Below are 18,416 nucleotides of genomic sequence, written 5' to 3'. Positions count from 1 at the left end.
GCTTCTCTTTTCTCCCATCTACCCAAAGCTGAAATGCCTTTAATAGAGAGGGCATTGTCTCAAACTACTGTCATGAGATTATAAAAAGATAAAAGTTTAAAAGATAGAAAGACAAAAAGTAGACTGAAAAATATAAGAAATGATAGCATCAGAACAACTATTATGATGCCCTCTTATTTCTCCCTTAAAATGTTCTTTTTGACCATAACACAATTAATCACACATAGGCATTTGCTTTTTATAAATTTTATTAGAATAATAAAAAATAATACATACAGATAACCATAGGATACACACACAGGAATTTAAAGGTAAATGTCATACTTTTCAATATGAAACAAAGTACATATCTCATGGAGATATATTTCTAGAAACACCATGAAACAAGAGATTAATCATCTTGAAAATGAAAACTATAGGAACATATTCTAGGAATTACTAAGTAATAAAAAGGTACAACTCCATTACATGTTGCATAAAATACAGGTATTGGAGGAAGTGTTCCCCCACTTTTTGACCTGAAATAACAATGGTCATATGAAATCTACTTGTTCAGATTTTTTTCTAGATATATACACTATATACAGAACTTCCAGAGAAAAGTTATAAATATTTTTTTCTTTGTGTATAATGATGTTATCTTAAAAGGAATCTCTAAATGTAAAGTAATGCTTTATGGTGATATCAGAATTTTGCTAATATGTATTCTCTTTTGATATCTGTTGGTTTCAAATTCAGGTATCTTTGCAAAGAACAAGTTCCTGCAAAATGTGAAACTGTTGGAAATAGGTAAAAAATTGATTTTGCAATGTTTAACACTCAATCTGCTGATTTTCTTATATTTTTAACATATTGCTATGAAGTCATGTCTTTGACAATCCTTTGAACACAATGCATTGAGAGACTGAGTCATACATATCAAAGTCAGCAGCATGGCCATGGTTCTATTACAAATTTAGCTCAGGAGCTAAAAATTCTGCCAGACTCACTCTGATAGACTGTTGGACTTCATTAAAAAACCATCTCCACCATCCAAAAAAGAGTCCCGTAATGGAATAAAAAATTGGAAATGAAGGATCATGTGAATTTTGTATAATATATGGGTTAAGATTCAGGTCATTTCTTATTTCCTCCACCAGGTTTTAATAAAACCTGAAAGCTTGTTCATAGGTATGAAGGAAACTATTCCTTTTAATTTTATTTCACTTTTTAAAACTTTTGAGAAAAGGATAGAATGTGATCATGCCAAAATAATATCATGGAATGAAAGAGAAAGCATTACCTACAATGAAAACTTTGTTTAAAGTGCAAACTTTAAAAATATGACAGGTTCTCATGACTTTAATATTATTAAATAAACTCACACTAATATTTTGTACAGGCTTAGTGCATTAGGGGTAACAAAGCACTTTCAGATTTCCTTCTTTATCTTTTAGTAAGTAATGTACGGGGCAGAGGCAGATAAGATGGGTATTACTATCTCCACATTTTAGGGATGAGTAATTGAGAAGCAGAGCGAGAAAAGTGATTTGTAAACAATCTCACAAACACTCACTAGTTTACCTGAACAAATAGCACACTTCCACATTCTAGCGGAGCATCTCTAACAACGTTCTTTTGAATCACATGCACCCTTTTCCAAACAGGGTAAATTTTAAAATGTAATTTTTCATCCTTGAGTATTTCAAATGAGCATTTCAAAATAATATTAATTATATCTTCCAAATAGTGCTATTACAATGGGAAGAAAGCATTTGGATTACATGAGTTTTTCTCTATTAATTAAAAAAAAACCCCAAAAGCACCACAGCCATGCATGTGTCTGCATGTGCGTACACATGGTGGCATGTGAGTCTTTATCCACAGGCAGGCCTCTAATCATAGCTTAAGAATGTCTCTATCAAAAATCGGGTAGATGTAATATATAAATTCCTTTGGTTTATCAAGTAAATATTAAGGCATTTCAGAGTCCCCTAAAGGGATTTACTGTTTTTTTCTATTATATTCATATTTTACCTATGTAGAAATTTAAAAATACAGTTGAAAAAAAACCATGCATCATCACTGGATTTCATGAAAGCACTTCTTTTGTAACCAATTCAGTTTCCAATAAATAATTAAAAAGTGACTATCACCACAAGGTGTTTACAATAAAGAACATTATTACAGAGACATAACTTGACACAGGGTAGACAGTGGAGATGGCTGACGTACAACCTCTTGCATCCATATCTGTCAAAGACGATAAACAGCTCATTAATGAGAACTGCACCAATTTAAGCAACCAGGACAAAAGCAAAGTCTTTCCAATCATAAGCAAATCATATCAGGGACCTAATTTACTACCACAAGTTAACATTAGTTTTCAGTTTATTTATCAATGTAGCCGATTTTATTTGCCATGGGTATCTATAAACACCCTGACGTACTTAAGTTTTCTTAAATGATTCTGGGTTTTGTTTATCTAGTATTATTTAACTTTAATTGAAAGTGGAAAAGCAACTTAATCATTTTGAAAACAACTATACTCTATTACAGACAATTTTGAGCTAATTCAATGGTTTAATTAAAGCTTCATCAGAGAAGGGTTCTGAAAAATCTGTGTTTATTTCTCTTTTGTGCATTTGTACATAAATTGTTATGTATAATATAAAACAACATCTTAAAAAAGCAATCAGTAACAAGCTCCATTTTCCTAGAGATGGTTTTGTCTGCACTTAAGACCGGCAACCTATGCATGCTCAGCAAGATGGCAGATGTCAGAGGAAAAGGCTACTCTTGAGATGGCAGCCCTCAAATGCTAAAATCATGTCTGTTCCTGCAAACACACAGAACCCATTCCTGTTGACAGTTCCTCTTTGGCCACGCTGTGCACCGGATCTTAGTTGAGGGCACACGGGGCCTTCGGTCTTTGTTGCGGCACATGGGTTCATTAGTTGTGGCATGCAGGATCAGCAGTTGCGGCATGCGAACTCTTAGCTGCAGCATGCTAACCACCAGGGAAGTCCCCATGCTGGGTCTTTTAGCTGTAGCATGCAGCATCTTTTTCATTTCGGCCTGTGGCGTCTTTAGTTGCAGTATGCAGAATTTTCAGTGGCGTCATGCAGGGTCTTTTAGTTATGGCATGCGGCATCTTTAGTTGTGGCATGCAAACTCTCAGTTGCGGCATGCAAACCAAGGACATCCCCACGCGGGATTTTTAGTTGTAGCATGCAAACTCTTAGCTGTGGCATGTGGGATCTAGTTCCCTGACTAGGGATCGAACCCCAGGCCCCCAGCATTGGGACTGTGGTGTCTTAGCCACTTGACTACCACAAAAGTACCTGGCCATATTGTAATTTTAACTCTGAACCTTGAGCTATCATAGAAATAGGACAGAATATCTTAATCTTAATTTTAAAACTTAAATATTAACACTAATATTACCAATAATAAGCTTAAATTAATTTCTGGTTTTGCTCTACTGAAGTGCATACACTTTTAAAAATGTCTGTAGTCCTAAATGGTTTCTACAGATTTTTATGTTGCAGAACTCAGTTCTGAGATAAACATTTCGCATTTTCTTCACATGGCTACTTGTTTGTTTTTGGTCTAAGTATTGCAGTCTTTATGCTTTCATGAAAAGATAAAATTCTTCCAAATTTCCGCATCTCCCTTTCTCTATATTTGCTAAAGATGTCCCATTTTGTTTTCCAAGATTACAGATAAGGGTTTTAATTTTGAATGTCCAAGACTATAGATTAGGTAGAGTTCAGTGAAAGGAAACAAAGTAATTTAGGTTACTAAGGACCAGAGAATAAAGTATGAAGACAGGATGGCTTCTGCGGTACTTAAATGAGGCCCTGAAACTCCACACTTGAGATTTAAAAGAAAAGATAAAATGTGTTCTACCGCTGTCACTGATAAAATATGTATGAAAAGTCTGTTTCCCTCAACTCTGAAAGTGTAACTTTATATTGTAATAAAGTAGGCTTCATGTGGATTTTGAAAGAAAAAGTAAGTATGAACTTCCTTTGAAATCAGAAACCAAGAATTTGTTTAGAAAGTGTCTTTCAGTTTGGCCAAAAGTGGGTTATGACCTTAAAAATGTTAAAATTTCTACTTGGTAAAGAACTGATAAGACATATCTATAATTTCTAGGAGGCAAACAACTGGAATATTAAAGATCTTAAAATTGTTTTGTGGGTTCAACATTGCCCTTGAGAAAAAGAATTCTATTTTTATGGAACTCCAAAGGCAAATTTATGCAAAGCTCAGAATACAAAAGTTAAACTAATAACATTTGCTAAACATTTCTCAAGGGTTTTTTTTTTTTTTTTTTTTTCCTGTCTTTCGGCTCTTATCATTCTCCTTACTTAGCAGCACTCTTGAGGAATTCCTCCTTCCCTCACTTCTCATATTCTAAAACCTTCTCAGCATTCAGACAAAAGACACAGTAGGAAAAAAAAAGAAAAAAGACGGGGTGGGGTGTGCGCAAACAGACTCTCTCTTGCAGGCTCATAACTGATGCTGGGAATTGAGACACTGACTTCGACCGACTTACTGGTTATTCTTGGAATCCTGATCTGTTCACTACTGGTCCCATCCCCGCCATCCGTTGTGGCCTTAACTTCAATAATGTAGTCCTCTTTAATGGGCAGCAAAAGTTCAGCTGAAGTTTTATTTGTGTTCAGCACTTGCACATTATTTTGACTGCTAGTCCTATAGAAAACCTAAAATGCATGAACAAACATAATCTTTTTTACTGCCTGCTTTTATTTTTTCATCAGAATTATTCCCCTGATGTTACTTCATTTATATCAGTTGTTTTTCTATACCCACTACAGTATCTGCTGCATTCATAGATCTATCATAGATCTTAGATGAAGGGTCAGCACATGGTAAGACTCATCAAATCCTCAAAATCAATGAGGTGGGGAGACTGAACTTCTTCCATGAAACATTCAGTTGGTTGGGTATTTCTAAGGCTTCAGAGACGGGGCAAGGACCTGAACACCAGACCAAGGAATCAGAGCCAAAACTATGGATTCATTTTAAGTAGTATATAGATGAGTATCAGAAATAGGAAACAACAAACACTTTACCAACATTTGGCCTAAAATTCCCATATGAGCACAATTATTTCACTTAAATTTATATTTAAGAAATCAGGCATTTTGGAAAAATATTCTTTTCACAAACAGCTTGATATCTGTATGTCAAAAGTAGTTTATAAAGACCACACCATCAACATTTAGGGGAAAAAACAAACAAACAAACAAACAAAAACTGTTCAAATCTAGCTTTCTTTGAAAAGTACTACCAGAAGTGGGAAAAGAAAGCATTGCAAATTATACCACTTACTTTATATCCTGTTACTTCTGATTCATTCTCCATGGCTTTCACTTGTTCCCAATTAAGCAACACTTTCGTGTCTGTAGCATTCCAAACAACATTTCCTGGTGGCTGACTGGGAGCTTGAAATGCAGAATGAGAAAAGCAAAATAGATTTGAGCATGGAGTGATATTTTACATACGACACATAGATAAAGGAGGCGGCAGAAGTAAGGCAGAATCTCTTTGGTAACTCATAGTGCATAGGCAGAATCAGAAAAAATAACAGAATAGCTAAATTTCCTTTTACAAAGTCATTTCCAGAACACTGTGAGACAATTCATTTTAGCATATTCATGATACACTTTAGGGCATTTCTTCCCAGGTGGCTCAGCAGTAAAGAATCCATCTGCAATGCAGGAGACATGGGTTTGATTCCTGGGTTGGGAAGATCCCCTGGAGAAGGAAATGACAACCCATTCCTGGAGAACCCCATGGACAGAGGAGCCTGGTAGGTTATATAGTCCATGGGATCGCAAAAAGTTGGAGACAACTTAGCAACTAAACCACCATCACCACAGTGATGTCTTGGAAAACTTGTTGATACTGGAGATAAAGAAATTCTTTTATCCACCACTAGAGGGTTGCCTGTTGATGGGCCAGGAAAGGCAGGCAGTGTGTCCTGTTTCATACATCCAGAGGCTGAGAGAAATTGCCAACTGAGCAGATTAAAGTTGTAGGAAATGAAGTGCAGATGATTTTTAAGCCAGCCATGTATGATGAGACGAGCAAAATGGGAGGCAATCAAAAATAAAGATTACTTAGATTTATTCCCATGAAGTAATAGCTATACACATGAAAAATTGCAGCAAACAGTCTATATTTTAGTCTTCGTTTTCCAAGTTTAAATCAATTTTTGAGAAAAATAAGGCAAAACACTAAAACGTTAATGAGAATTCCATTACATAATTAATGAAACTCTCTGAGGTTTAAAAACGTGGATTTATAATTTAGTTTCCTCTCATGAACACTAGCGGAGAAGGCAATGGCGCCCCACTCCAGTACTCTTGCCTGGAAAATCCCAGGGATGGAGGAGCCTGGTGGGCTGCAGTCCATGGGGTCGCTAAGAGTCTGACACACTGAGTGACGTAACTTTCACTTTTCACTTTCACGCATTGGAGAAGGAAATGGCAACCCACTCCAGTGTTCTTGCCTGGAGAATCCCAGGGATGGGGAAGCCTGGTGGGCTGCCGTCTATGGGGTCGCACAGAGTCGGACACGACTGAAGCAACTTAGCAGCAGCAGCAGCATGAACACTAGATGCAGGAGGAGGGGGGTTTGGTAGCATTTGTCAAGAGCAACATAGGGCACTGAAAAGTCAGTTTCTTAATCACAAAACAGCAAACATAATATTATCCATTTGGCAACAACATCACAATTGCCCAAAACAGTGCTGAAATACATTGTACTTGTAGATTTAGCCACAAAATGTAACTTGGTTAACTGAATTTGTTACGGGAAAATGATATAAAAGATTGGCCATGCTGAGACATTTCTAGATATCGCTGATTCATGCCATGAGGGAGAGGTGGCTGGACTTACACATGTGAAGACTGCACAGATACACTGAAGTGACTAATGATGCTAAACAAGACTATTCCCTGCAGATTCTTTGGCTTCCTGTCTGTTCTTTCATACTATTCCACATTGCATTTAAAATCTGTGATCTGATATTCACAAGGAGTTCAGGTCAGCTCAGAGCATTCAAGTTGCAAAGCTTATATAACAAAACATACATAATGGCAGTTGCCTAGGGTTCCTAATGACTATGTTCTGGGGGCTCCATCCAAATGTTATGAATGCACTGTTGTGAGAAGTTACCAAAGTCTGTGATTCCCCATGGCCTAGCAGCACCAGAAAAGGACAGGCTCCATTTGATGCAGTTCAGATAATATACTTCATCATGATGTGTCCTGTCAAGAGATATGTGCTTGCAGAGTATACAAAAGTTGAGTGATTTTGGTGGAATTTATTTTGGAGTGATTTATTCCATCACTAGTCTTACAGAAGAAGTGACTTCATGTTTAGCATTCAGTCTTATTTTGTATGAGTCCCAGAATATCAACAGACGAGCTGAATGAGTGCATCCTAAACTCAATACTTTTTGAATGGACAAAAAGAAAAAAAAATAATAACAAACCAGGAAATGGGAAAGGGGGGAAAATAAAAGCTTCATGCTGGGTCTGATTACTCATTTTCCATATTGGTGTTTCTAAGCATCAGATAGTCATGTTCCATTTCCATCATTTTTGCTATTTTTTAAAAAATGAACTTGATTGAACAAAAAAACACATAAACATTGACTTTCAGTTCAGTTTAGTTCAGTTGCTCAGTTGTTTCCCACTCTTTGTGACCCTATGGACTGCAGCAAGTCAGGCCTCTCTGTCCATCACAAACTCATGTCCATTGAGTGGGTGATGCCATCCAACCACCTCATCCTTTGTTGTCCCCTTCTCCTCCCACCTTCAATCTTTCCCAGCATCAGGGTCTTTTCAAATGAGTCAGTTCTTCGCATCAGGTAGCCAAAGTATTAGAGTTTTTACTTCAGCATCAGTCCTTCCAATGAATATTCAGGACTTATTTCCTTCAGAATGGACTGGTTGGATCTCCTTGCAGTCCAAGGGACTCTCAAGAGTCTTCTCCAACACCACAGTTCAAAAGCATCAATTCTTTGTGCTCAGCATTCTTTATAGTCCAACTCTTACATCAATACATGACTAATGGAAAAACCATAGCCTTGACTAGACGGACCTTTGTTGGCACGGTCATCTCTCTGCTTTTTAATATGCCATCTAGGTTGGTCACAACTTTCCTTCCAAGGAGTAAGCGTCTTTTAATTTCATGGCTGCAGTCACCATCTGCAGTGATTTTGGAGCCCCAAAAAATAAAGTCTGCCACTATTCCCACCGTTTCCCCATCTATTTTCCATGAAGTGATGGGACCGGATGCCATGATCCTAGCTTTTTGAATGTTGAGCTTTAAGCCAACTTTTCCACTCTCCTCTTTCACTTTCATCAAGAGGCTTGTTAGTTCTTCTTTGCTTTCACCAACGCCATAAGTGTGGTGTCATCTGCATATCTGAGGTTATTGATATTTCTCCCGGCAATCTTGATTTCAGCTTGTGCTTCATCCAGCCCAGCGATTCTCATGATGTACTCTGCATATAAGTTAAATAAGCAGGGTAACAAGATACAGCCTTGACATACTCCTTTCCCTATTTATGTCCAGTTCTAACTGTTGCTTCCTGACCTGCATACAGGTTTCTCAAGAGGCAGGTCAGGTGGTCTGGTATTCCCATCTCATTCAGAATTTTCCACAGTTTGTGGTGATCCACACAGTTTAGCCTTTTCCTAAACACTAATAGTCACATAATCATGAGCCTGTTATGCTAGTTACATTCCTATGGTATTCTATTTAATAAATGAAGCATTATTAAAATTTAAAACATATTTATAAGCTATTTTAAAATCATCTCTTATCACTACTGGTAAGAATAACATCTGGAAAATACTTGATCAGACCAACTTTCTCTTCATATTTAACATTCTATTACTGTTAGCAACTAACGTTTATTAAAACCTAAACTATGTTAGGAATGGTAGAATATACTTTTTAGTAATTTACTCAATTCTCATTATATTGCATTATAATAATGCCCATTTTCTGTACATGGGTAATCTGGACCCAGAGAGTTTATAAAAACAGATTCTACATTCATGTTGATAGCAGCATCATCCCCAGTAGATGAAAGGTTGAGCAACCTAAGTGTCCATCAACAAATGAATGAGTAATCAAAATGAGGCTTATCCATAGAATGGAATACTATTTAGCCCTAAATAGGAAGGAAATCCTGACACATGTTATAATATGGATGAGCCTTGAGGAAATTATGAAATAAACCAGTCACAAGAAGACAAATTCTGTATGTGAATCCACATATACAAGGCAGCTGGAGCAGTTAATCCATAAAGGCATAATGTAGAATTGCGTTTGCCAGGGGTGAAGGAGAGGAGAAGAGGAGATGTTTAATAGGTACAGATTTTCTCTTTCCTAAGGTGAAAAGAGTTCTGGAGATTAGCTAACCAAGCCTAACAGCAACCAAGCCTAACACTCAGGAACTATACATTTAAAAACAAGTGAGATGGAAATTTTATGTCATGTGTATTTTTATCACAAAAATTAAAAGCAAAGAACTTGCTAAGATGCACAACTGGTAAGAGATACCATGTGGATTCAAACAAGCTCTTGTTAATTCCAAAGTCTACGCCTCCCCTATTACACTGTGCTGACTATCTGTGACTACAGCTCTTGAAAGAGTTGACAAATGATTTGTCCATATGTCCATAGTTTTTAGTCACGAATCCAGTATCCTGTCAAAGGTAGATATCAACTTAAGATTTTATATGTAACTGGCTGCCATTTTAAGGCAAGAAATAAAACACAAGGATTAAGAAAAAAACTTTTGTAGCATTATTAGAAAATAAGTTTGATCTATTCCCTATGTGTCCCTAAGGAATGGTTCATGCAATGATAAAGTAAGATAATGAATTGGGTAAAGAATCAGGAAAAAAAATATCAGTTTATTCACCATGGTATCATCAGGACAACATATGGCTGGACAGTGTTTTCAAATATGACATAATAGGATTTAGAATGTATTTTCTAGCTCCATGGTTTTTATAGTCCTCTAAGACACAACCCAATAAATGCTATAAATTTCACAAAGACCAAACTGGGACATTAATGCTGACCATCAGCTTGAGAGTTTGAATATAGCTGATCATGTTGAGGCTAAGAAGACAAGAAACATAACAGAAAGAAAAAATAAGAAAAAAACAGTTAAACAATTGGTGTGTTAGTTAAATACTTAAATGATTTGTTAACTAACATAGTTCTAAGTGTTAAGGGAAAAAGCAGATAAGGAGGTGCCAACATCTCAAGTGGATTTTGAAAGATGATAAGAGTTGAACATGTGGGGGTTGAGCCGGGCGTGGCAGGGGGTATCCAAGGCGAAGGAATGACACAGGCCAGGGTGCAGAGGCCAAGAACTAACACGGTGCCATGGGGAGCTGAGTCCTGACAATACAGGTAAGGATGAGGGGAAGGGATCAGAGCAAAGGCAGTTGGAGAGGCAGGTAGGAACCATATTCTAAAGGGTCTAGAAGGTCAAAGGAACTAGAAAAGGAATATTGCTTTGAAGGCAATTGGCAGAAGGCTGAAGAAGGATCAGATTTGTGGAACCAATAGGTGTATGCTCATAGATCTTCTGCGGGGCAGAGGGAGGAGGAAAACCTTGGTGGAAGCTCCGTAGGGAATACACTGTAGCATTTTGTGTAAAAGGCAATAAAGGTCCAAACGCAAGTGATGGTAGTGGAGTCGGAGGGATGGGGCAGAACTGGAATCTGTGAACAGGCCATGATGATGGTGGTCATATGAGTGGTGGGATAAGAAGGAAGGCATGGCAGACCGGATGAATGACACAGGCCTTGCAGAAAAGGTTGCTATCTGGAAATCCCTTTCAGTCACTACATACTCAATAAGCACTTGCTCTGTGTCAGAGATTCTCCTAAGTACAGTGAGAACAAGGTAAAGATATTTTCTGACTTCTAACCACAAACCACGTTAGTGGTTCCCAGAGATCAGTACTTGTACCACTAAGATGATTTACGTGGATAACATTTTAATTGCAATTATTTGCCTATATTCACATTAGGGAAAAAAAAAAACCTACTACATCCAACTCTTAGTTGGATGCAATTATTCATAAATATGATTCTTTTTGATGACGCTGAAATTGGCACATCAGTGGCAATCTACTTTAAATACAACACATAGATTAAACTATGATCTAAATAATGACACAGAACAAAGGGCATTATACAAACAAATAACTCAGATGTTTTCAGTTGCACACAGATGTCTGGTAAACACCCCAAAACACACAGTCATAATTCAAATTAACTCTGACCTAAGGATATATTTACTACAAATAATTCATCTCAAATTGAGCAATCAAGAACAGAATATCACTCTACTAGTAACAATCATTAACACTCCGATTCGCTCATTGCAAAACTTATTTTCATGGACACATTTCTGGCAAATGATTATGTTTCTTTTTGCTATTCACTGTAGTTTTAACTGTTAAACTTTTCTCTGTTTAAATAACTGATTTGCTTTCATTTTTATAGAAAAAAAAAATGTAGGACTACCACTTTGTAATGGAGAGAATATTAACCATGTTCTGTAAATAACAATGATACAAAGCCTTTTAAAATAAATATATTTTACAAGCAACTCCTACAGCTCAACTCCAGAAAAATAAATTACCCAATCAAAAAATGGGCCAAAGAACTAAATAGACATTTCTCCAAAGAAGACATACAGATGGCTAACAAACACATGAAAAGATGCTCAACATCACTCATTATCAGAGAAATGCAAATCAAAACCACAACGAGGTACCATTTCACGCCAGTCACAATGGCTGAGATCCAAAAGTCTACAAGCAATAAATGTTGGAAAGGGTGTGGAGAAAAGGGAACCCTCTTACACTGTTGGTGGGAATGCAAACTAGTACAGCCACTACGGAGAACAGTGTGGAGATTCCTTAAAAAACTGGAACTAGAACTGCCTTATGATCCAGCAATCCCACTGCTGGGCATACACACTGAGGAAACCAGAATTGAAAGAGACACGTGTACCCCAATGTTCATCGCAGCACTGTTTATAATAGCCAGGACATGGAAGCAACTTAGATGTCCATCAGCAGATGAATGGGTAAGAAAGCTGTGGTACATATACACAATGGAGTATTACTCAGCCATTAAAAACAATACATTTGAATCAGTTCTAATGAGGTGGATGAAGCTGAAGCCTATTGTACAGAGTGAAGTAAGCCAGAAAGAAAAACACCAATACAGTATACTAACGCATATATATGGAATTTAGAAAGATGGTAACGATAACCCTGTATGCGAGACAGCAAAAGAGACACTGATGTATAGAACAGTCTTTTGGACTCGGTGGGAGAGGGAGAGGGTGGGATGATTTGGGAGAATGGCATTGAAACATGTATAATATCATATATGAAATGAGTCGCCAGTCTAGGTTCAATGCACGATATTGGATGCTTGGGGCTGGTGCACTGGGATGACCCAAAGGGATGGTATGGGGAGGGAGGAGGGAGGAGGGTTCAGGATGGGGAACATATGTATGCCTGTGGCAGATTCATTTTGATATATGGCAAAACCAATACAATATTGTGAATTTAAAAAATAAAATAAAATAAAATAAATAAATAAATAAATAAACTAACAACAGAGTCTTCTCCAACAACAAAAAAACAAAATAATAAAATAAATATATTTGAGTATTAAAGTAAATAAATTAGGGAAATAATAATCAGATTGTTTGAGTATGTGACTAAAATCTTTCAAGAATCATTCAATGACTGGAGATTGTAAAACATTAAGCAAATTATGAACAAAGTTTGATTATTGTATGATCCAAACTTCTCTTTAGTTATCTTCATTCCTACTTTTGACTTCCACCCTTAGTAATCTTTAGTTACCCTGTATTAGGGGATTCTGTGATGGTTCAGTGGTAAAGAATCCGCCTGCAATGCAGGAGACATGGGTTTCATCCCTGAGTCCAATCCCTGGGTCAGGAAGCTCCCCTGGAGGAAGGCATGGCAACCTACTCCAGTATTCTTGCCTGGAGAATCCCATGGCCAGAGGAGTATGGCAGGCTACAGTCTAGAGGGTGGCAAAGAGTTGGGCACGACTGAAGTGACTGAGCACGCATGTACCTTGTATTAAGTCTTAACTGCTCTTCTTTTCTAGCTTACTAATGTCAAACTTCAAATATTAACCCTTTCCTTCCACAAACTAGCAAAACTATTTACCTTTAAGTGAAAGTGTTAGTCACTCAGTCATGTCCAACTCCTTGGGACCCCATGGACTGTAGCCTGCCAGGCTCCTCTGTTCACGGAATTCTCCCGGCAATAATACTGGAGTGGGTTGCCATGCCTCCTCCAGGGGATCTTCCTGACCCAGGTATCGAAGTCGGGTCTCCTGCTTTGCAGGCAGATTCTTTACCACTGAGCCACCTGGGAAGTCCTAACACTATGCCTTCTCTGAGACATGAGCTCAGACCCTTCAGATTAGGAGGTTGATGTGCTGCCACTTCGCTAAGAATTTACCTTTGTGCACCAACAAACAGCAAGCCTGAAACATCACAGACCAGATCTACCTAATACACTTCAGACTTTCTAGATGCACTGTGGCCATTCACAAGTCAGCTGTAATGAGTCTACTCCCCTGACCTGATAGACGCCAGTGTCTCAACTGCAAAAGAAGGAAAACGGCCGGCAGAGCTATTGCTGAAGTTAAAAACACAAGACAGTGAAACATCTGAAACTATAAAGCTTCAAATCAGACACCGCAACCTGAGAGTTCCTGAAAGCCAGACCCAGCTAACAAATATTTCTTGTCTAATCCAAATACTGTATTTTAATTTGGGGTAGGTGCCAACATTTAAATTTGGGAAGTTTCATTTAAGTTCTAGACTTCTGGTTTCTTTTGCAAAACCAAACAATGAGAAACACTGGTCCTACAGTGATGGATATAAAGGATGGGGTGAAGGAAGAAGAGATTGCCCCACTCACCTCCCATTGCTTAGTTAAACCTGCCTGTCTATTGAAGGCATTTGAGGTTATCATTCTTCTTTCTAAATCAAGAGTCATTTGGGGTAATTTTTATATGTCTTGGGGATATTTAATTGACATATTTATGTAAGTAATCCATCTGGCTGGAATAAATTAACTTGTTATACCTATAAAGGCTTGAGGTTGAAGATGCTGAAGGAAGGATATGAAGGACGAAGGCACAGGCAGTATAGGCAGATGAAAGAGCAACTCAGGGATCCCTAGGCATCTCTTGATACCTGCAATTTATTCTTAGCTCCTCCAGAAACATTTTTAATGATCCTTATTATTGGTTGGTAGGATTGATTATCAGTGTCTAAAAATGTTTTGGGGTAGACTGTATTATTATTTAAAGTCTCTGCAATCCTCTGTTCCTCACCCTCTGTGAGAAGATCAAGCTCCCCTGCCTCTCTGTCACTGACAAGCAGCTTGGCTACAGTACTTGTGGTCCCCTGCTCTTAGGAAGACATGCATCCCCTTCTCACTGGCATCTCACAGACATCAGGCTTTGTCATATGGCTTTCTTCAGGCAGGGGAAGGAAAGCAAATGTGGAATGACCCCTTTAGGAGGCACTGAAGAGCATGGTCCATCATTTTCCCTCTGCCGTGAGACCAGCACGACCTGGAAAGTGGCTGCTCCTCCAGTCTGGATCCTGCAATGAAGACGGAATAGACTGGATCTGAGCTACACCAGTGATGGATATGTAGTATGAATGGGAAAGAAACTCTTGTAAGTTTAAAGCATCTGAGGTGTGGAAATTTTCGATACTTGAGCTATGCTAGCCCAGTCTGACAGAGCTATGAAGCAGTAGCCTAAGCAGTTCTGGCTTCCCTTGGTGGCGCAGAGGGTGAAGCGTCTGCCCGTAATGTGGGAGATGTGGGTTCAATCCCCTGGTTGGCAAGATCCCCTGGAGAAGGAAATAGCAACCCACTTCAGTACTCTTGCCTGGAAAATGCCAAGGATTTTGCATGCTCCAGGAGGAGCCTGGTAGGCTACAGTCCAAGGGATTGCAAAGGGTATTACACGACTGAGCAATTTTTTTTTTTTTCATTTTTTAGGCTTCCCTGATAGCTCAGTAGGTAAAGAATCTGCCTGCAATACAGGATTTATGGATCAGGATGATCTGATGGAGAAAGGATAGGCTACCCACTCCAGTATTCTTGGACTTCTATTGTGGCTCAACTGGTAAAGAATCTGCCTGCAATGTGGGAGACCTGGGTTCGATTCCCAGGTTGGGAAGATCCCCTGGAGAAGGGAAAGGCTACCCACTCCAGTATTCTGGCCTGGAGAATTCCATGGACTCTATAGTCCATGGGGCTATGATTATATGGGTTATAACCCTTATGATTATACAGTGGAAATGACAAATAGATTCAAGGGATTAGATTTTAGATCTGATAGACAAGAGTGCCTGAAGAACTATGGAAGAAGGTTCATGACACTGTACAGGAGGTAGTGATCAAGACCATCCCCAAGAAAAAGAAATGCAAAAAAGCAAAATGATTGTCTGAGGACGCCTTACATAGCTGAGAAAAGAAGAGAAGCGAAAGGCAAAGGAGAAAAGGAAAGATATACCCAGCTGAATGCAGAGTTCCAAAGAATAGCAAGGAGAGATAAGAAAGCCTTCCTCAGCAATCAATGCAAAGAAATAGAGGAAAACAATAGAATGGAAAGACTAGAGATCTCTTCAAGAAAATTAGAGATACCAAGGGAACATTTCATGCAAAGATGGGCACAATAAAGGACAGAAGTGGTAAGGACTTAACAGAAGCAAAAGATACTAAGAAGAGGTGGCAAGAATACACAGAAGAACTGTACAAAAAAGACCTTCATGACCCAAATAATCATGATGGTGTGATCACTCACCTAGAGCCAGACATCCTAATGAGAAGTCAAGTGGGGGTTAGGAAACATCACTACGAACAAAGCTAGTGGAGGTGATGGAATTCCAGTTGAGCTATTTCAAATCTTAAAAGATGATGCTGTCAAAGTGCCACATGCAATATGCCAGCAAATTTGGAAAATTCAGCAGTGGCCACAGGACTGGAAAAGATCAGTTTTCATTCCAATCCCAAAGAAAGGCAATGCCAAAGAATGTTCAAACTACAATGGCACTCATCTCACACATTAGCAGGTAAAGTCAAAATTTCTAAGCCAGGCTTAAGCAGTATGTGAACTGTGAACTTCCAGATGTTCAAGCTGGGTTTAGAAAAGGCAGAGGAACCAGAGGTCAAATTGCCAACATTGGTTGCATCATGGAAAAAGCAAGAGAGTTTCAGAAAAACATCTACTCAGGCTTTATTGACTATGCTAATACCTTTGACTATGTGGATCACAACAAACTGTGGAAAACTCTGAAAGAGATGGGAATACCAGACCACCTGACCTTCCTCCTGAGAAATCCATATGCAGTCAAGAAGCAACAGTTAGAACTGGACATGGAACAACAGACTAGGTCCAAATTTGAAAGGAGTATATCAAGGCTGTGTATTGTTACCCTACTTATTTAAGTCATATGCAGAATACATCATGCGAGATGCCGGGGTGGATGAAGGACAAGCTGGAATCAAGATTGCCAGGAGAAATATCAGTAACCTCAGAGACACAGATGAAACCACCCTTACAACAGAAAGCAAAGAAGACCTAAAGAGCCTCTTGATGAAAGTGAAAGAGGAGAGTGAAAAATCTGGCTTACAACTCAACATTTAGAAAACTAAGATCACGGCATCCGGTCCCATTACTTCATGGCAAATAGATGGGGAAACAATAGAAACAGTGACAGATTTTATTTTTTTGGGCTCCAAAATCACTGCAGATGGTGACTTCAGCCATGAAATTAAAAGATGCTTGCGCCTTGGAAGAAAATCTATTACCAACCTAGACAGCATATTAAAAAGCAGAGACATTATTTTGCCAAAAATTGTCTGTCTAGTCAAAGCTATGGTTTTTCTAGTAGTCATGTATGGATGTGAGAGATGGACTATAAAGAAAGCTGAGCGTGGAAGAATGGATGCTTTTGAACTGTGGTGTTGGAGAAGACTCTTGAGAGTCCCTTGGACAGCAAGGAGATCCAACCAGTCCATTCTAATGGAAATAAATCCTGAATATTCATTGAAAGGACTGATGCTGAAGCTGAAATTCAAATACTTTGGCCACCTGATGTGAAGAGCTGACTCATTTGAAAAGACCCTGATGCTGGGAAAGATTGGAGGCGGGAGAAAAGGGGATGACAGAGGATGAGATGGTTGGATGACATCAATGACTCAATGGACATGAGTTTGAGTAAACTCCAGGATTTGGTGATGGACAGGGAGGTCTGGCGTGCTGTAGTCCACGTGGTTGCTAAGAGTTGACATGACTCAGTGACTAAACTGAACTGAACTGAAGCAGCTCTGATGAAACACAGTGCATTTTTGTACCTGCATGGAGTTAGGTACTGAAGCGAAAATGGGCAGGAGAGTCGATGGCATCTCTCTTAGGAATTCCAGTTTTATTTTTCAGTTCCATCTGGTTAGAAACCCAACCCAGAAGGCTGGCTGAATTTCACACTTTATTAAAACTAACTTGATATACGATCTACATTTTGAAATTTGTGTAATCATATCGCAACTTTCATAACCTGTAGATTTTTCCTTTGTCAACTCAATCTCTACTGTATTGGCAGTACAGTAAAATAGAAAGAAAATAATAAAAACTAATCTAATTCTAGTAGAAATGTGGCACAGTGACAACACTAATTGATAGGCTGCAGCATTATTTCAGTAATTTCAAATGTTATGTGACAAGAATAATATTATGTCGAAGGCTTTTATTATTATCATTTTTTAGCACCTATAATGATATCCTCCATATATATGCTTATCAGACTCCTCAACACCATCTCTGTAAGTTTTACTAAGTCTGCAGCCACTTGACTGCATACAGGTGATTACAAGGCTGTTGATTGGATGAAGCTGGAAATATAAGACATGTCTACCAATAGGAAAATGGTTAAACTGTGGCGCATTATCACAATGGAATGTTATACATACACTAACATATTTACGAAAATTATTAATGACCTAGTGAAAGTTCTGATACCAGGTAGCTAAATACATGGCAAAACTGGCACTGTCTACGAGAAATACCATAGAACATAAGTCTGGAAAGAAAGAACAATTTTAAAATGGTCTTTCTGAGTGATAGGCTTATGGGTGATTACTTTCTTCTACTTTCCTCCAATTTCTAGCAATGAATGTTTTCCCTTATTTATAAAAAGTAGAGGTTGTTAAAGAATATTGCTGTCAAGAATTTTCAGTAGTGATATCTTCATAGTGTGGATAGGGAAGTTGGCAC

General features: G+C 38.3%; 1 protein-coding gene across 5 annotated transcripts in view; it reads right to left on the bottom strand.

Moving 5' to 3' along the window:
* Window positions 1–240: 240 nt before the first annotated feature.
* CNTN3 (contactin 3) overlaps window positions 241–18,416 on the bottom strand; it is a 579,340-nt gene continuing 561,164 nt past the window's right edge. For all 5 annotated transcript variants that reach the window (XM_070359490.1, XM_070359491.1, XM_070359489.1 and 2 more), the window contains 3 exons: window positions 5,344–5,456; window positions 4,544–4,712; window positions 241–2,232 (listed from right to left, as the gene is read on the bottom strand). In XM_070359490.1, the coding sequence (XP_070215591.1) occupies window positions 2,132–2,232; window positions 4,544–4,712; window positions 5,344–5,456 (383 nt within the window). In that variant the 3' untranslated portion in view covers window positions 241–2,131. The remainder of the gene's footprint in view (window positions 2,233–4,543; window positions 4,713–5,343; window positions 5,457–18,416) is intronic.

The sequence above is a fragment of the Bos mutus genome, chromosome 22 (assembly GCF_027580195.1).
Source record: "Bos mutus isolate GX-2022 chromosome 22, NWIPB_WYAK_1.1, whole genome shotgun sequence".
Classification (NCBI taxonomy): domain Eukaryota; kingdom Metazoa; phylum Chordata; class Mammalia; order Artiodactyla; family Bovidae; genus Bos; species Bos mutus.
This window is presented reverse-complemented; position numbering and strand designations above follow the sequence as displayed.